This window comes from Gavialis gangeticus, unplaced genomic scaffold (assembly GCF_001723915.1).
Source record: "Gavialis gangeticus isolate Ggan-Ray unplaced genomic scaffold, GavGan_comp1, whole genome shotgun sequence".
In the NCBI taxonomy this organism is placed as follows: Eukaryota; Metazoa; Chordata; order Crocodylia; family Gavialidae; genus Gavialis; species Gavialis gangeticus.
In genome coordinates, this window is record NW_017729008.1 from 24581584 (window position 1) to 24602385 (window position 20802).

Here is a 20802-nt window from a genome sequence, read left to right on the forward strand (position 1 = left end):
TATGTTGATCTGGTGTAGTTGAAACGAAGTGTTATGTTTGTAATTGCTCCCCTCTGAAAACAGGCAGCATTTTTCAGCCAAGAAAAACCTTCATTAGTTGATTATCCAATTTCCCCAGGTGAAACAAATGTCACATGAGGGTTTGTGTCCATGGTAATTACAGTGATAACTGGCCAAGTTGGCGACTATCCAAATTAGCACTGAACCAGAAGTCTGTACAAAAACAAACAGTAGGTAGAGTATACAGCCCATACTAGTTTGTGCATGACAGCAATGTATACCGAAAGATTGACAGACAAATTGAGAAAGAAATTCCACTTGGTAGTTTGCAAGGAAAAAGAAATGTTTTTAAGTGTCTCTCTTGAGATATTTCACCTTAACAGTTATGGAATCTCTACTTATTAATCTATCATGGACATCTAGAAGGGGTTTTTTAAAGGATGTGGCAACTTGCATTCCTTCCCCAGTAAAGACCATTAGTTGAACTTGTTTGAACTATGACTTATGCTCTTAAAATCTGAGTTGCCTTAGACCGGAAAAGCTAGATGTATATTCCTGGATAGCCTAGCAAGGGAAAGTGCTACTTTAAACTAGTTTTTGTTTTATTGTGTTGGGTTTGATTTTGTTTTTTTGAGTAAGGCTCCATCCGGAATGCACCTGAGCACACAAACTCCCGATGAAGCTACTTCCAGTGAGAAGCACAGTGCTCCTCTTTTTGTCTCCGAGTGCAGCCAGTTGAGGTAAAACAAAACATCAGTTAGATACTCCTATGCCAGCCTGCTGAGCATGGCAAAACCCCCCACTGAGATTAAGGAGTAATCTGTGCCACAAAGTACAAAACCAGGATTGTATGAAGTAGCGTGGTCATTCAGCATAGAAGAACACAGTGTCTATTATTTAATTCCCTTTCCAGGGAAAGCTACCCACCTTGGTAACCTGCAGTCTCCCGAGAGAACCCAGGCATCCAGGGGCCCCAGCCCCACAGGCAAGAGGGAACCCAGGTGTCTGGGGACCCCAGCCAGAAAGCATAATTAATTATATTTAATCGGGGAAAATTATTGGCTACAACGACCAAAAAAGCCAATAGCCAAAAATGTAAATTTCCCTTTTAATCAGTGCCAATCTGCTATGCAACCAATATTGTGGCAACTTGGTACACCTCTAAAAATTATATAATCTTATAACAGTAGACTGTATTATCATGTATAAGCAAAAGTGAACAGGCAACTCAAAATCCAGCATCTCCTATTTTTCAAGTGATTGGCTTGCAACCTCAATAACTTCATTTTAACCCAGTCTTGTTTGCATGCTATTTCCTTGCTTGTTTTTCTTTCCTTTAAAAATACTTGATACACAAAAACAAGCCGTCCCCCATCACTTAGCCACTTGCTGCTTGATAGCACCAGCAGATGCTTACTTCTACCATCTGAGGTACAGGAATGACTGCATTAGAGAGTGCACTAGTTTTGAGTTATGCTCTGCCACTGTTTTAATGTGTAGCCTTAGGCAAGGCACTATACTTCCCCATGCCTGTATTCCTGCTCCCGCTCTGTCTTCTTTTGTTCATTTAGACCACAAATTCTTCAGCTGACATTTCTCTATCTATAGCTCCTAGTCAAATAAGGACCTGATTTCAAGCAAAGACACTAGGCCCTCCAGCAAACCAAATAATATACAATACTGATAATTATCCCTGTCTCTATGGGTACTTTTACACGTGCTCCGGAGGTGGGGTAGGGGAGCGCTTTAATTAGAGACGCTCCAAGAGCTTTAGTTCAAGTGTTTGCTCGACAAGCTATACTTCAAGTGCTTCTGCCATCATTTGGAAGTGCGGGGATGCTGATACATAAGACACGGAGGAAGTCTGCTCTAACATGCCGTAATTACAGCACATCAGATCAGCCTCACAGCATGTCTATAAGCACCCTAGAAGACTAGCCAGGAAATCAGAAATAGGACAGAAAGAAAATTGTGCTTACTCACAGTCCATGGGACCATTTGGCTTCTGATGTCTGATTTTTTTAATATCATCTTTACATAAAGCACTCTGTATTTTTTTCCATATGGTACTGCATAAACCAGTTGATCCCTAGTGATCATATAATTGTCCTAATACAATTTCTTGTGGTGGGTATTATTTCATTCCATAAATAGTCCCATCTACATCAGTTACATTAGTCACAGTATGGGAATTTAGCTCATGGTGAACTAAATAATGGTTTACTGCATAAAATACAGCACATTTCTTCAGGGGAAGCCTGTTGAAATTCTGGCTTAACTTATTGGTAGAAAAGAAGTTGGTGTTTTTGTGATGCTAACTAATGGAAATCTGTCCACAGTTAACAAGAAAAGAATCCACAGACATGTAGCTTATTATAAGAGCTAAGGAGCATCCCAGTTGTGCATAAAAGCAATTCATTCAATCGAAGAAAATTACTAGCAGAGAAGTCTACATATCTAGCCAATGTTATTGTTCTTTAGTTGGTAGGAAATAAATCTACGTGCACAAAAATACAAAACAAGAATAAAGGGACTGACCAGCAAAATACTGAGAAAGGACAGTTTAAAAAACAACCAAAAAACCCAAAAAAATAAAACCAAACAACCAACCAAAGAAACCATCTCTACTTTTGAATTTCACTATCCTGGGTTATCTGAGTGTCTATTACATGACTTCACCCTTGTTTTCTAGTCTTTAATCGCTGCTTTACTTCCTCCCTGCTTCCATTTGGATAGTCTGTCTTTATTCCTCACTCGTGATTACTATACAACTCTCTCCTCCAAAAACTGTAACGTTAACATAGTTTTCTGACAATAATTTCTTTTTTGTGTTCCTTTTCAGTGCTGCTGTTCTAGCCTATCATGCTACCATTTCAGCTTAACCCAGATGATAAACTGTCATCTTTCTGGATTGTTTTGTGTTCTTGCCATTAAGCTTGCCCTCTGTGAACTTCTGCTCAGATATTTATCCTTCCTGATAGGTCTGTTTATGTGACATATTAATGCAGAAATACATTTATCTTAAACACACATTTTACTTAAAATCTTAAAATTGTACTTTAGGTACATCACCCCTAAACATAAAAGATATATATACATATATAAACATAAACACTCCTAAACATAAAAGATATATATTTGAAAAGTTCTGTCAGTTTAAAATGTGTATAAATACATGCATGCACACATTTATACACACGTATGTGTGCGTGCATGCATGTGCACATGCAGTGCATATATATAGATGTATATATATTATACACACACATACATACACACATACACACACACAATTTAAACTGATCAAACTTTCATATCACGGGACCTGGTTCTCATGGGGGGCTTAAATTTTATCGATATGTCTGCTCGTAGAGAAACATAGCAATGCACCTGAAGTCCAGCAAATTTTTGGAGTATGCTGGGGATAACTTTGATAGAGATGGTAGAGAGGCCAACTTGGGAGGAAGCATTTTTTTTAAATTACTGCTCACAAACAGGGAATAGCTGGTTGAAAATGTGAACTTGGGTGACAGTGGCTTTGAACTGATAGAGTTAAAGACCTTAAGCAGAGGAGGAATAAAGAAGAGCAGAAAAAAAAGACCCTAGCCTTCAGAAAAGCAGACTACAACCAGCAAACTGGTGGGCAGGATCCTGTTGGAGGCAAGTTAGAGGGGAAAAGGAATCCAGGGAAAGCTGGCTGTACTTTTAAAGGAGATCCTTATAAAGGCACAGGAACAAGCTATCCTGAGCCAACAGAAGAATGGAAGATGCAACAGCACATCAGCCTGGCTTGACAACGAATCTCTTCAAGGAGTTGAAACTCAAAAAGGAATCCACAGAAGGTGAACAGTGGCGATGCATAGGGGGTGCAGGGGGGTAAGTAATACCTTTTTTTTTTTTTTTTTAGGTCAGTGTTCACAAATAGGGGCAACTACCAGATGATGCAAAAAAGGGAAAGAGATAAACAGCCTAGATTAGTGACAGAAGTGATTAGAGCAGGGGTGGGCAATTATTTGGGTGGAGGGCCACTTAAGGAGTATTGGTGAGCTCGAGGGCCAGAGTTGGGACGCAGGGGGCTGATCAGGCCTCAGCCCTGTTGCAGCTGTTTACACTCCACAGTAGGAGGAGAAGGAGAGAAAAGGGATGGCTTGGGGACACGGCCGTTTCTTGTACCTGGCCGTGGGCCTGTCTGTCCTACACCCAGCACTGGAGGTGCCAGAAAGAGTAGGCAAGAGTCTCTACAGAGAATGGCCCAAGCCCTGCCACAGGCAGGACGTGCTCAGCCGTGCGGATGGGATGGGACTGCAGGTGGGCAGGAAATGGCATCCAGGAGTGAGATGGGTGGACAGAGCCAGAATTATGGGACTGTGACAGCACAGGGCTGAGGCCCGGGGCAGAGCTGCAATCTACTTCCTGCATATCCCTACAAAAAAGTGCTGGTTCAGCAGGCTGGGACATCCAAGGAGTGAATCATGGCTATGCCCCAGGTTCCCAGCTCACACTGTCACCCCTCCATCACCCCAGCCCTGGCCCCATCCACCTAGCCCACTCCCAGACGCTGCTCCCTGTCTACCTAAGGCCCCATCCCACCCATCCAGCTAAGTGCACCCCATCTCCAGGGGTCCCAAGCTGGTTTCCACCACCCCTCCCACTCCATTCAGCACCCATGGTGGTGGGTGTGTGGCGGGTGAGCCCAGGGTGCCTGGGCAGCAGGGCCGGGGTCCAGCAGCAGCAAGAGTGAGACCGGGGCATGCACCTGCTCCTGGGCAGAGGGGGTTGCCACCAGGAAGCCAAGTCTAGCCACCGTGCCACCCACTCCTCCACTCCACAGACTATAGTTCCTGGGGTGCCTGAGAACGTGCATGGGGATAGAGTGGGCTGCACCAGGCAGCACCTCTGCCCCCAGGAGCAGCAGAACGAACCACACATGCCACGGCCCGGACTGCACCCTGCACCTGGGCCAGATGGAATCACTTGGCAGGCCAGATGCAGTCGATGGACCATATTTTGCACACCCCTGCATTAGAGATCACTTAGTACAGCTAGAGGCTTTCAAGCTGGCAGGGCTGAATTGGATGCACTCTAGGATACTGAAGTAATTGGCTGAAATAATTTCTGACCCATTAGCTATCCTCTTTCAGAAGCTGAGTGAGGTCCTGGGTAACTGGAAAAAGGCATGTATGGTATCCACTTTTAAGAAAGGAAGAAGGAGGATCCATGGAATTACAGACCAGTCAGCCTGGCCTTGATACCTGGAACGATCATGGAGCAAATCCTCAAGGAATCTACTAGAAAGCACCTAAGAAGAGAACAATGTGATAAGAAATGGCTAGCATGGATTCACCAAGAGCAAGTCATACCTGACCAACTTGACTTTTTTCTATGATAAAGTGACAGACTCTGTGGATAGGGTGGGGGGTGGGAAACCATGGATGTAATATACTTAGACTACATCAAGGATTTTAACACTGTCTCCCATGATATTCCTATTAACAAGGAAAGGAAATTCAAACTAGACAAAAATACTTTAAGGAAAATATGTAACTGCTTGGATCACTATGCTCAATGAGTAGTTCTCAATGGCTTAATGTCTAGTTGGGATGGGGAACCCCAGGGTGTCCTGGGTCCAGTATTATTCAATCTCTTAATAATACAGACTGTTCTCTGTAGGTGAAGGGGACAGAACTAGGAGCAAAAGCCTCAAGCTGCAACAAAGAAAATTTAGGGTGGACTTAGGAGGCACCTTCTGACCATTACAGCCATCAAGCATTGGAATAGATTACCTAGAGAAGTTGTGGACTCTCCATCCCTGGATATTTTCCAGGGATGGAAACATTTGGCTGGGGTGGGTTAGTCAAGGATGATCCTTCCTGGAACAAGGTGCTGTATTAGATGATCATATCCCTTCCAACCTTACTTTCCTATGATCCTGTATTTATTGTATTAAAGATACCTTAATCTAGGGGTTGATGTACCAGTCTATTTAAATCCCTCTCATTGATTTCTGTATGCCTTTTTAAGGCTGAAACAAAAACTTGGCATATAAGTTGTAAGCAACTGCCAGGTATATGCTCAGGATCTAACTTGATACTACGGTTAGACAAGACTGAGTACCAGGATACTCCCGTACAGCAAAATGTTCCTACTGCAGATGCAGTCATACCAGAGCAGATGCATCCAATTTAGCAGAAGTCTAAATAGGTATGTAGGTACAGACTAAGGCAATAGTGTAATGATGGGTGGGTGAGTGGGATGTAAGTCCTGGGTGCTACCTGAGGCAGAGAGGGGTCAGAATAGAGTTGGGGGGAACCTCACCCTCCCATCCCTGCCCCTGGCACTCTGCACCTTCTCCACAGCATCTTCAGCTCTGGCCGTGAGGAGGGCAAAGCAGCAGTATGCAACTGAGGAGCAGCAGCTGCAGGTTTGATGCTGCTGAAGGAGACATCATCTCTCCTTTTTGCCACAGAAAAATGCTAATTTTCTCAACTTGCATGTCAGGGGTAAAAACAGGAGGCGATGACATCTCACCCAGGAGTAACAAACCACCAGCAGCTTCTCCTGCTCCACTGCCACTGCTCTGCCCTGCCCGTTGCTGGGGCTAGCCCTGAAGCAGGAGATGTGCAGTGTGGTGGGAGCACACTACCATAGACAGTGAAGTACTGACCCATTACTCCTCTGTGCTGAGGCCAGGATTAACTAGGGAGTAAATCCTGTAAGGTGCTGCATGCCTTTGGTCCACTGCTGTGATAATTCATGGGAGTTTAGAGTGCTCAGCATGGCCAGGACCGAGCCCACCACGACCTACTGAACACTGCACAGAAAGTCAGCAGTGTGACTCCCAGCCCCCAGAGCTCACCCAGGTAACAACGTAGGTAATCTCACTTCCTACCTACACCTTACACCATCCATCCATTAAATACCTTGGCATTCTTTCAAGTTAGACTGAAAAACACAAGGTAACTAGTTCCTTCCACATTTGATTGAAAAAAACCCAAATTTTTAATACTAGAGATATTGTTGCTTTAAATGTCTTGCAGAATTTAAATATAATTACCTGAAAATCAAGATGTTATACTAGAATGTGAACCAAGTAATCAGGTCTGCATAATGAGGGGTTAAAACTAATGACTTCTATCATCTCTGGCCTAGCTGAAATTCAGTGCTGAGCTCCAGAACTAATTGCTTAAGGAAAAAAAAAAATAAAGGGAATGTATGAAAGCAACTTATGTTTTAGACTGCACAATGTTAGATACTTGGCAGAATTTTAAGGAAGGGATGCACATGCATACACACACACAATATATGAATAAGCACACACATACACTTATTGCCCATCTGAAGAAACAATTTGCCAGCCTTTATAGGGCACTAAAAAGTCCTCTTTTACATGGACACTTGCTCAGCAGGGCTTAGACAATGAAATGATGTCAGGGCTGATCATTTAAGGGAAAATGAATCACTGTATCTGATATCATGCCTGGTTTCCCTCGTGATAGGTAACTATTCCCCTTTGCATAGGCTAATATGAGCATGTATTACACACAATCAGTCCCTGACAGTGATAACTCATTCCCTTGGGATTATACCTGCACATGCATAATAAGAAACTGATTAACATGGATTCATCCTTGAGCTTTGGATTTATGTGACTTTACTCTCCTGTTCATCGGTACAATTCCATTTGCTTCAGGACAATTATTCCTGACTTAAACTGATGTAAGAAAGATCAAAATCTGGTACCAAATTATTGCTTTGGGCATTTAAAATAGGAAGTCACCATACCTTCTATTGTACAACAGGCTAAGTATATCCCTACCATAATTCCACTCACGTCACAACAGGGATTAATTTAGCCACAAGAGCTAGATTCTGCTTTAGGTTTTACCAGTAAAAGAACAGAATTTGTCCTTGCACCAATAGGTTACTGTACTCTCCTGCAAATATTAATGAGCCTTTCTACAGCTGACCCATCCACTTGCATTAGCTAGGATTTCTGCAAAATAAAAGAAAAGCAAAATTCAACACGATGTCATAGAAGGAAGAGTGGCTTTCCAGGTAACATATTGAAGGTGTAAGGATTATACAAATTTCCTTTTGTTGTGAACATAAAAATAACTGCTGTGAAGAGACCTGTTACTTGCACTTGAAATCTTACTGCTTCAGTGGTTACCAGGTAGTACTTGTTAGTCATGGGATTAATTCATGGTGGGAAATAAAACCATCCCACCTAATACACTCCACCTTCCCAACGTGCACACATACGCATGCATAAAAGGATTAGAAAGTAATTTCAGTAAGCACCTCTGTCCTTAATACCTTCTAGCCCAGCTCTTGTGCATCATGAAATAAGAAGTGTATTTCTTCAGACAGCAATCTGGAAAGGTAGGGTGCAACTGATCCCCGTTTTACACATGGGGAAACCGAGGCGCAAAGTTATTAAGTGACTTGTCCAATGTCACATCAGAAATGGACAGCAGAAAAGGGAAGGGAACCCAGCTCTTCTGAGTGCCAGGCTACCATGCTAATCACTTCTTTCCCGTCCGCTCTTATTAGACAATGCTTCCAAAACAATCACAGCCCAGTTTTCAAATGAGCACCTGCAGCTTCCACCGACTGCAACGAGAATTGTTTGTGCTCATTATTTCCAAAAATCTGGCCCACTGTTGTTCTCATCAGGGGCAATGATGGGGATGTAGCAAAAGCAGTGCCAGTAACCCACGCTGCTGATGTGAGTCAGAGATTTCGGCCTGTTTCATGATGCCGTCTGCAGATTTTTGCTGACTCCTGTGTTAGTTTCTAAAAATGCTATTAAGCTTATGTTTTACAATCTGTGTACATCTGAGGAGTAGATATTCCAGGGATTAACTTTCCCAGTTCCCTAGACCTTCAGTCATCAAAAAGAAAAGAAAAAGGAAGAAAAGGAAAAAGAAGCAAGTATGACAGCACTTTTTCATTTGTTCTATAAAAAGCCTTGTGAAGCAGATAAATCAGAATTACTATCCAGCCAAGGAAGATCATATGTATGCAGGTTTTTGAGGCAAAGTGGGAGTATGAAAAATACACAGCTCCAGTAAACAGGCTTTAGCATTTATAACACACTGTTTTTCTACAAAGGGCGTTACAAATATTCATGCACAAATGAATTCTGACAGTCACCCCCTGCCCCATGAAGGAGGTGAGAAAATACTGCATTCCCTATTTTACTAATGAAAGAAACTGAAGTGGTAAAGAATATAAATGGGGCACAAGCAGTCACAAAATGCATGTCTGCACTGCCCCATAGCCATGCCCAGGATGGCCACCGTGAAGCACATCCCTGCTCCACAGTCACAGACTCCCAGAAAGGAGGCAACGTAGCCTCTTCAGAGTGCTCATGCCAGCAGTGGTCTTATGTGCTGTCTCTGGCGTGCTTCTTGGCACATGCGCAGTGCTGCTAACAGGCATTACGCTGCCTCTGTTCTGGGATTTGGCATACGTGGCGAGCAGGACCGAGTGAGCAGGGAATGCTTCATGGCAGCACACCAGGGCACAGGACTGAGGCCATGAAGACCTGTCGAGAGAGATGCTGTATTACATGGCTGGACCACTGTAAGTACAAGGCAACAAATACTCTACAGAAAGCAAAACCAGAAATAAAAAAAGCTGTCTTTCAACTCTTTCTACAGAACAGATACTGCTGAAGATACTTCATAAGGAGGGATTTTGCCCTAGGGAGAGATTTTGCCAGAGCAGGCAATACTAATGGATCCATTAGTAAAGGTCTGCACAATGGTATAACCCCTCTCCCTATCCCAATATAAGGCTGAGTCTTATTATGTAAGACCGGAGTGAAAGGAGTCTTACTCAGTCTCACGCAGATTACTTTAGCTCCCATGAAATCCAACTCCAGCTTAACTTCCACGTAAGCAGAATGGCTTATCGCAGTGGTTCTCAACTGGGGTGCTGCAAGAGCCTTTCAAGGGTGCCACAGCACAGGTGCCATCACTACCGCTGCAGCCAGCTGAAACTTCCCCAAGTGGCTTCTGCTAAGCCGGGCTAGGAAGGGCTGCAGCAAGGATGGGAGGTCTGACCTGCATGCTCCTGCCAACGTGCCTCTATCTCCAAGAGAAGTGTGGGGGTTGCACAGAGAAGGACTGCAGCATGCACTGCCTGCTTTAGGTTTATTATATAACTCTAACACAGGCAGGACTGTAGGCTCCTACCCCAACCCATCCTGGTCTGGCTCCACATAAAGGCACCCAGGGCAGTCCAACCTGGCTGCAGCCACTGGTAGCAGCACTGCTGTTGAGAACCAATGAGGTAAGTTGAGACAGCACAACAGTGGCTTTCAAACAAGGTGCAGCCAAATACAAAACACTTATGGATGGGTGCCATGAATCTAAAAGGGCTGAGAACCACTGGCTTATAGCTACTGAATGGTGCACTCACTCCCTTATGGAAAATACTTGCAGAATTCAATGCCGGGGAAGCCAGCAGGAATCTGTAGATATCTGATACAGCTCTATAGAAAGCACTCTACTTAACATGAAATTTTAATGCAAGAATCATAATCATACATGCTGTCCAAGAATGGTGCTGTATTAAAATTGACTGTTAAAGCTTTAAGAATACTGGAAATGGACTGAACCATTGCACTCATTCTAAAAATTATGCTCCTGTGGATGGCAAGAATTAGCCAAAGTGTTCCCTTTTATAAAGCAGCAGACTTCACTAGGCCATAAATGGCCCACCATGTCTTGCTCATGCACCAATATATGTCATGAACCTGGAGAAATATAATATCACCTCCGAAGCAAATAGATGATTGGCAGTGGAAGGCACTACTTGGAAAATTCATTTCCATACCCTGGTGCCAAGTCAAGCCCCAGCACTCAACCTCTTGGTTGAGACTCAGAGCTCTTTGAAGTGGAGGGCCTTGTGCATGCCATCCAGGATAAGATTATTGCTACAAACAACTGCAAGAAATTTATCCTCAAAGGCGACAAACATGGCATGTGCGCACTATGCAGTCTTACCAAGAAAATGATCCACCAAATGACAAACAGAGGCCAGGTTCCTGTTAGGTGAAAATATGCCAAATGGCACAGTACCTTAAATTAGGTAGTGCATCAGTAATTGATACATCAGCTAATGGTACAAGTAAAGTCCACCAAGAGTGCTGGAAAACAATAAAACCAAAATTTACTGGGATCTAAATAACAAACATCACAGATCAGACTGTGGCATGCTACCAGCCTGATTTCCTGGTTGCGCAGAAGGCGAATGCAGCACTACTCAATGATGTTGCTATCCCCCAGCCTGACAATGTGCAGAGGGAAATGAGGAAAGTACTGTGACCTGATATGAAGTGAGAATGGTACCACTAATGCTCTGTGTGAATGGAGATGCATCGCAATTTATTGTAAAGGCTTAAAGTACAGGTCAACAAGATTTTGCACTCTGCAAGTTGGATAAAATGGTTCCATGGGCTGAATCTGGCCTGCAGGCCATAGGTTATTAACCCCTGGCCTAAGGAATGCTGGAAATGTAACAAACCTTCACACTTATTCAGAAGTTATGCTCCTACGGACAGCAAGTGTTACCAGAAAAGGTCCTTCAGTGTGTGTTAGCAGCTATGGCTCTGCTGTTTATGGCCTACCATGTTCTGCACATACAGAGCCTAGACAGCCAGTATAGCGGGAAACCAGGTTTTGCTGCAGAAACAGAGCAGGACCAAACTGCCTTTCTATGAAGCAAGCAGGGCAAGCTGGAGGGAAGTTTGCCTCAGAAGTGTGTATCTGATCTGCAGTTCCTTCCACAATGTTGCAGTTTATGGTTAAGTAGGTAATCCTTGCTCAGGGATATGCCTAAAGGAACAACCTAGCTCCAGAACTTATTTATTTCATTCCTGCTCCTTCCTTTCATATTAAGGTATACAATATACAATGCTATACAACAACTATACAAGTGCTTTTCTTCCTGCTTACAAGAAAGTATGCTTTATATAAATATGCCTGGAGGGTATATTCCTTACTCCATGCCTGTCTTCAGTTTTCTCTAAAGGAATGGATTTAATTTCACATTTTAGGGTGGACAGATGTGGTATATTATCTATTAGTTTTGCTTCCAAGAAGGGACAGATTCTCACATTCAGTGGTATGTTCATGAAATTCCTACAGTGGAAGGGAAAATCCACCAAGATACTGGAGGTAAAGGTGAAGGTAAATACTATGTTTTGAGATGGGGCCCAGTCTTTATTCATGTGTCTGGCTCACAGTTTCATCTGAGCTACATCATTGTGTATGTAAGGCAAACCAGATCTGGCCTGTGATTAGCAAATTATAACAACAACAACAAAAGCCATGGTAGAAGGTTAGGAAGTTAGAAAAGATTTGGGACTAGGAAATGTTTCAACCTTTTGGGACTAATTGTCTCAATCCTGGCGTAACCAGACTCCAGCTGAAATTCATCATACTAAGTACATCACTGTGAGGCCAGTCATGGGATCCCCGACATTAGAGGTATCCTAAAGGAACCAAATTTCCATAGCTTCCCCTCCAAATATGATAGTCTCATATATTGTTTGGTTGCCATAATCGCAAGGGATGACTTTTACCCCTATGTTGCTATCTGCTTTAGAAATTAGGTCCACAGTGTGTCAAGAAATGAGACAGGTACAGTCTGCAGTCCTTATTCAAGCAAAATTCCCATCTTCACCTGAATGTTCACCTAAGGGCCACAGATGTTGAGCCTACGTTTGCCATGTGGCAAAAGCTTGAGAATTTATGCAAATGGATTACCATAAACCAGTATACCCCATGATATATGATTTTTTGAAAAGCCCCTCTTCTTTCTATGTATTATAGCCTCAATACCACAACTAGCGCGCTGAGCAGACAGGAGCAATTTCAAATCAAAGTTCAAATCGTTATGCGGAAAAATCTGTCACCTATCAAACCCGACCCTCATTGCTTTCCTCTTGAATGCTGGAACAGAAGAGCAGCAGGGGGATGGGTAACTAAAATAGAGATTGAAAAATCCAAGAAACAAGTGTTATAATAGATAGACATATTATACATGGAGTAGTGCAGGCACTGCCTCATACAAAAACAGCCTGATTTTGAATTACTGTAATTAACTGCAAAAGCTTGCTGATTTGTTGATGCAATATAATGTCAATCTTTTTCATAAACTTGTTAGAATCTTTGTAAATAAACAGCAAAAATTATACAAGGAGCAAAAACTCAGTTTCCTATTTTTAATCCCTCCTCAGTGCTGCATAGTAAAATGTACATTTGTGAGGAACAAGAGAGAAATAAGGTCATTTGGGCCAGGAGTCTGCCTGCAACCCACTGATGCAAAAGAAAACTACTGAATTCAGTGAGAGTAGGATTAAACTCTCCTTTTTTTTCCCCTCCCTGTTTAAGGGGGGAAAAAAAAAGAAAAACCTATGAGCCTAAATCCACAAATTCTTGCTTATGTAATGAGTACTTACTCAGGCAAAAAAAACCCTTTGACATCAAAGATATTTCTCAAAGTCAAGATAAGGGTGGTGCAATCAGACACTAGCCAAGAGTAGGGTTGATTTGGAGAGTGGCTTCTCAAACGAGTAGGTCTGGCCCACAGAAATCATCCCAATGATCTCTGAGAGGCTCCTGTATATACACCTCTATTATTAACATTATTGAAAAGACAGTTAATACTGATTTATATCAATCACAGTGAAGATGTGTCTATCAGGCAAATCCTACTACAGCACAAAAACACTTTTTCAAATATTCATTTCAGTTTTACATAAAAATTAATTTACACTCCTCTGAAAGACAGTTGCTTGTGAACAAAGACACACTTGACTTATTTTCCTTCATAAAAATGTACGTTCTCTGCACTCCGGCACGGGAATGTATATTTAACAACAAATGCCCAGGAAAAAAAAATGATCCAAATGCTCTTGGAGTAGGAAACATCAAGGCTGTTGCAAATTATAAAAATAAATTAAAGCAATTAGGATATTTAAATAGTAGTTAATAATCACCTTATTTTCAATAATAAATCGTACTGTAACTTTGATCATTCATATTAAGTCAAACCCCCACTAATAGAAGAACGTGTAGGAGGATTAAAGAGACAGGAGTAAAATTCCACCAAGTGTTTTTCATAGAACTTCTCCCTGATCTTTTTATTCAAGGGAGGCAAGTTTTGGCCTCCAACTAGAACAAGCCTTGGCCCTTGCCATTATACAGAGAGGATCTGGACCCCCAAAGAAACTATACTGCCTTTACATCTTTTCTGAGGACAATGGTGACTTCCCACCCACCGAGTCAGCAACATGAACAAAGCTCCAACCTCTATGACCTTAGCCACCAAGGAGGATCCTCAGGAGTGCCATGCATCACTGCCCCTCATCTACCCACCGAAGGATAACCCACTCCCTGCCCAGCCTCATTTGTTGAGGACCTAAAGAACTGAGATCCTTGAACTTGGGAAGTAAGAAGATTGCTTAGATGTTTGAAGAAGCCCTTCGTGTGAGACATCAGGGCATGATCTGCACCAATCTCAGTTTTCCCATGGAGCACTGCACACCAGGAAAACGACCCGAGACCAAATTGGCAGTCCCAATGGCAGCCAAGCTGCCACTGTCTTCAGACTGACCAAAAAGTTTATACAGTCAGGTTCTTAGATGTACTCTGTTGATGGGAGCTGGGATTGTTCCTTAATTATCCAGGCACTTTGAAAATGCCACCCAAAAACAACCATGCTATCGCATAGTTAGCAGGCTCAACTTAACTGTACTAGAACAAGGGCTGGCAACCGTGACAGCACAGGCTGCCTTTCCAACCTGGTCCCCCAGCACAGGCCACAAGCCTTTGCCCCTCAGAACAGCCAGCTGCCTTTGCTTACCCTTGCCACCGATCCCCATCCCCTCCGCAGCAACAGTAAGCACAGACACGCAATGAAGCAGCAGGCTGCACAGCAGAGGGGAGCATTACAAAGGGAACAAGTGGCATGGAGAAGCTCTGTGTTCCCAATCCCACATGCCAGGCCAGGTCTTCACAGGCTGGACTGGACCTCTTTGCTGACTGAATGCAGCCCAGAGGCTTTAGGTTGCCAGGCCCTGCCCGAGAACATTAGACTTACAGGGCTAGAATTTGTCCTCAGTTCCACGCAAACAACCATATTAACATCATTGAGATTTAACCAAGGGCAGGACTCTGCTATTTATTAAAACTATTTTAACGTCTTATATTTCCTAAATCCTGACACTGTGCACCACATGAAAAAGCAAGAATCTGTTGGATCTAAGACATGCATCCAAAATAAAATGCTTAACCAAATCCTCAACTTGTTTATATTAGCATAAACCAAGAGCAAGAAGAGAATCCCACCCGTAATGATGATGATCAATTCCATACTTTTAACAATAGTATATACTGCAGAACTCAAGCCTGAGCCCAATCCCACAAATTACTGAAAAGATCTGACTCATGGTAGTGAGAACTATATGCATGAGAAGTGGCGCAAAATTAGGCCTTTCATAGACATAACAAGAAAAAAAAAATCAGGACAGTATTCTCAGACTCAGACCATTTAAATATTCATTGATACTCATCTTGCAAGAGATGCAGACAGAATGAAATGCTCATACTGGAAAGGACTGAGAACAATCTGAGTACTAAGGAGAGGAGATGGTCAACAGGGAAAAAAGGAAATTGCCTTTTTTTCCCCTTTTACTGACTTTTCAATTTTTGAATTTGAATTTCATTGATTTTTTTTAGGGTGCCAATGTCACCAGTCACAAAAATCCACATGATGACATGCAGCATTTCTGTAAATAAGCCTGATTCAGTATTTACTAGAGACATAAATAAAGTATAACATTTGAGTGTAGCAATTTATAGTTGTGGTGTAACAATTTTAGCCTGACATTATAGATAGGGTTTTCTAACCAGGAGGTAGAAATTAATGTTATTTGGTGTCCAATTTTGGTATTTGGCAATATTTCCTTTATAAACTGTCTCAGCAAACAACATGTTTAGATATAGTAGGATAAGACATTTTTCTTCAGCTGTAAAAAATACAAAGGGATTTTGAGCCTGATCCTATTTCAATTAAAGTCCCTGGGAACAGGAATGAGCCAATTATTCTTTCTTGAGCTACTAAATTATCCAGTACTGCAACCCTTAAAGCCTGGAGTAGTCCACTGGTTTAAATGGGGCTACTTACTTTGGTAAGCCAATGCACATGGGTAAAGGAGACAGAATTAAGGAATTAGACAGATTTGTATAACCCAAATTATTGTTAATTGCTTTCAAAAGAATACAATATTTTGCCACTATTTTCCCACTAAATTAAAACATCCAGGCAGATTAATATTTTAAAAGAGATATCCAATAGGTTTCTATTTAACAATGAAGGTTGCCAAGCTCCATCTCTTTCTAGCAGCTGGATTCTCGGATAAAATCATTTTGTATGGTATGGACAAGGCTATTCTGAAAATAGCATCACTATAAGATGAAAGATGGCAAGGACCCTTACAATACTGATTTATTTCCATGAAAAAAAGTCTCGTGATCAATGCTTAAGTAGAAGTTTTCCGTTTATATTTTCATACCTCAAAATCTCAGATGAGCTATCCAAGAAGTAAAACATTATGAAAAGATGGTGGGGGGGGAATAAACATATGAATAAATTTCCCATCCACTACTTGTATTGTTAAAAATGTGTGACGGGAAAAAATATCTAGGCATCCAAAGAACTTTTGTTTACCACCATCACACATACAGACATGCACGCATTCACAAGAAGACAAAACTGCTCAACAAACTGTTTTCTAATTGTCTTTTCTGTTTCTACTAGAAAAGTATACATACAAGATCATTTCCTAAACAGCTGTGATTTTATACATCTTGTGTAATGTTTGGCGCGCACACACACATGCTGCTAAGAGAACACCACGAGGTGATATTACACTTCTCTGATTCTAACTGCATTACATCTTGGACTTCGTATCTAATCCATTTACATGAAGCTCTCTTTTCAGTGGGCATTTTTTCCAGTAATGAGTATTCCTATACAGTCCAGCACAATGTTATTTTTAAATGAGACGACTCATATTTTATAGTCCACTAAGGAACCCATCCATTCTAATATTCAAAGCTAAATGTGAAATTCTGCTATCATAAATTTAGTAATAAAGACATCAAATAACATTTTACTGGATGTGTCAAAATGCGCATGTATGAAAGTTTATAAAACACATTTAAAGTATACAGGTTTACAATCTTCCACCCGCCTTTCTGTTACTAATTGTTTTAATACAGAAAATGATGCTGAGTATCAAGTCTAGCCCTGCACAGTTATCAATGATGGATCTGAACTTATGTTCATGCGAAGAAATCAAAAGATAAATGCCTCAATCTTGCAAACCTATTTCATATGACTCATCCTTACTTCAATGAATAGTCCTGATGATATAAAAAAGAATGATTCATATTAATCTTTCTGAAAATTTGCTTGCCTATAAATATGTGCATAATTTACTTGTTATCCTTATGTAGTTTATACATTCTGAGCAATAATAAAAGGCATGATGACTAATTTAAAGACCCCAAATCTGTCTCTTGTATATCATAAATACATAGTTCATATTTTAAAGTCTGAGCAGCATGAGGGCCATCTTAAACAAAAGAGAAGGTGGGGAGAGAGAGGGGGAAAAAAACCCAAAAACTAAAGGATAAAAAACGTTTTTTTTGATAGAACCAAACTTTGAGTTCAGTCCAGCAGAACTTGTTCACAAAAGGAGAGCTACTGACGTTGAATGAAACCAGTTCTTAATTTCTCAAAAATCAACATCATATTCTCATATTTTAGTTATTTTATGAAAATATCCAGGATATCAACTCAAAGTAGTACATCAATCAATTTTTGGTTGTGAAAATATAAACAACATTTTAATATTCCACTTTTTAACTGAGATCACAAATATACTTACTTGTTTAGAAAATGAAATTAAAATAGCTCTTCATTTGTTTTAATTATTACTTTATTCATATAACTCCAAGAGTGTGCCAATGCTATCCTTACCAGTGAAGCTTCAAAAACACACCCAAGTAACATTAAAATATTTTAATCTGGATAGATCTAGATATTAAGTAGACATCTGTGAGAAAGAAATGCATTGTGTGCTGTTACCAGTAGTTCATTTATAAGTGGCAGGACTATCATATCCAGCACCAGTCTCATACAAGTCCAAATGTCTGCAGTGTTGCATATATAATTGAAATACTGGGAGCTGAAATAAAGTAAGAACCTCTATATTACGTGTGGCACTATAACGTAATATAATAGTTCTTTACCATCCGGTAGAATAAAAATGATAAATTTTAGACAGACATATAATATACGGTGACTGGCAATTATAACCAAAGAGAAGAGCATATCTACTTATATTCTTGAATAACCATACACAGAAAATCCCCCAAAATGGTACTAAAACATGCAACCAAAATACTACAAACAGCCTACATGACTGTATCAGCTTTTGGGGTTTTTAAATGAATCATTCAGGTTTGCATTTCATTCAGTATGGACCTATTCTATTATGTTGAGTTCCCATACTTTTCTTTATAACATATTAAAGCCTTTTACATTGTCAAAGCAGTGACATTGATCAAATGGCTGAGGATTTTTCAAATGAACACTGGCCAAACCTTTAGGATTTTTCTTTAGGAAAACATGTTATAATTGCATTGGACTGATTACTACAGCATACAAGAAACCCCCTGGTCAAGATACATGTCCTAAAATATTTTCTGATGCCAAATGTACAGAAGAGTGGACTAAGAAAAAGTAACTGGCCAACAATGAGCTGTTTATGAAATCTAAAAGTATATAGCCTTGGACACGCAAAATTCTTCCCACTGAACACCAGATCGATATCATCATCACAGACCAACTTTTCACAGACACCTAACAGGGAAAACTGTGTGTCAGAAACACTGGGGAAATGTCAGACGTCAGGCGCCAAAGCGTCTTTGGCTAGTCTTTTTCTTTTCTTTTACTATCTTTCTTTTCTTCTATTCCTTCCAGCTCTCTATTTATTGTTTTTAAACCTAAAATTATGTATTCTTATTCGTATCCTTTTTGCTTTGTTTTTCTCCATTGATAGTATGCACTGGTGAGCAAAGCATCATTCGGCAATCGGTTGTTAAAAGCAGTAACCTAACATGGTTTTCGGACGCACCTGTTACATCAGTACTTTTTACAAAGCAAGTCTTCCAGTTAGCCTCGTGCGCTGTCTCCTAAATGAACTAAAACTTATTTCCTCTGATCTCATTTAAGGGAATTACCTTGTTATGAAGGCTAGGCAAACATAGCAGATTAGTTCTATAATATTTCACTGACTTGATTTAAACAAGAAAGTAACAAACAGACAGCAAGCAGACAAGGTCGAACAAATAGGTGCTATTTCCTAAATAATAATAATAATAATAATGGTATTGTCTTATCATGTATTCCTTATCATTAAAATAATACCTTATTCTATTAATTTTTGTGACTTAAAACAGCACAAGTAACTGTGAAGGTAAGTGGTAAATATGCAGTGAATAGACTTCCAATTTTTAAAAACAATATCTGTTTTATATCATAGTGAAATTTTAGCCATCATAATACTAGACAATTATAGAACATCTTGAGTTTGATTTCCATCTTTCTTTACATTTCTACACACTAGATGTATTTAAAAAATGAGGATTCGCTGTATGACACGTTTTACTAATTCCCCGAGTTAGACAAACGCCCCGGCCCTATAGTCTAAGCGAACGTAGCAAGGATTTCACCAACTGCTACAGTGGCATTGGGTTTTGTGTGGTTGTGCGAACTCTTTGTTTTTGCATAGCACACCGTTGCGTGCCACTCTCTCCCTCCAAGCACATAAAAATGATGCTCATCTGTGCGCTAGTAAAACGGCGACGTGTATTCTGCTCAGAAGATATTAAACGATGCTCACACGCTTCTCTTTTTTTTCTTTTTTGCGTGTGCCTACCTTTTTGCGCACATCCCCAGAACCGAATTCACTTCTAACCCACCCACCCGCAGTTGTGAGGAGAGGCAGGACTTGAAACGACTGGGTAAAAAAAAAAAAAAAAAACCCAAAAAACTCATCCTTCTGCACACAGCAGAGCAAGGAAATTTCAGCCCAGCATCCCACAATGCAGAAGTCATGGACCATTCAGCTTTGTTTTCCTTGGGTGAAATGCAGTCCTCCACTTAACAAGTTACCTACTACAGCTCAACCCACATCAACTAAGTGCCTCAAAGGGAGAGGAATAATAATAATAATAATAATAATAAAGTCATCGGCCCATTTCTTGTCTCTTTCAACCCCTAGCTGAGATGAAAACACAATGTCCTGGGGGTCCCCCCTGTGCTTCGTCCTTCCTCGCAGCGCTCATAAGCGGAGACGGCCCCTGGTGCTTGCGAGGGCGCACGCCCCCGCCTCCGGCCGGCCCGGCCACGGTCCCCAGCCCCCGGGGCGCTGCAAGGGGAAGGGGAAAGTGAAGGGGAAGGGAAGGGGCTCTTCCCTTTTGCTCCCACGGCTGCGCGCCCGGGCGCGGGGGTGGGCAGCGCGAGAAACTTTGCGGCCGGGGGAGCCGCCGGCGGCAACTCACGTTGTGGCGGACGGGAAGGGTCCCTCGGAGGAGCGGGTCCTGCCCGCGGCTTGCAAAAGTGCGAGGAGGCTGAAGAGGAGCCGCCAGCCAGGAGCCATCTTCCCCCGCGAGGCTCGCTGCCCTTCCCGGGCCGGCGAGGGGCAGAGCCGTC

At 41.5% G+C, this 20802-nt stretch overlaps 1 protein-coding gene across 7 annotated transcripts in view; it reads right to left on the reverse strand.

Moving 5' to 3' along the window:
- The window catches only part of CACNA2D1 (calcium voltage-gated channel auxiliary subunit alpha2delta 1), an 859989-nt gene extending 839195 nt beyond the window's left edge, over window positions 1-20794 (reverse strand). For all 7 annotated transcript variants that reach the window (XM_019509506.1, XM_019509501.1, XM_019509505.1 and 4 more), the window contains exon 1: window positions 20652-20794. In XM_019509506.1, the coding sequence (XP_019365051.1) occupies window positions 20652-20749 (98 nt within the window). In that variant the 5' untranslated portion in view covers window positions 20750-20794. The remainder of the gene's footprint in view (window positions 1-20651) is intronic.
- Window positions 20795-20802: the final 8 nt, after the last annotated feature.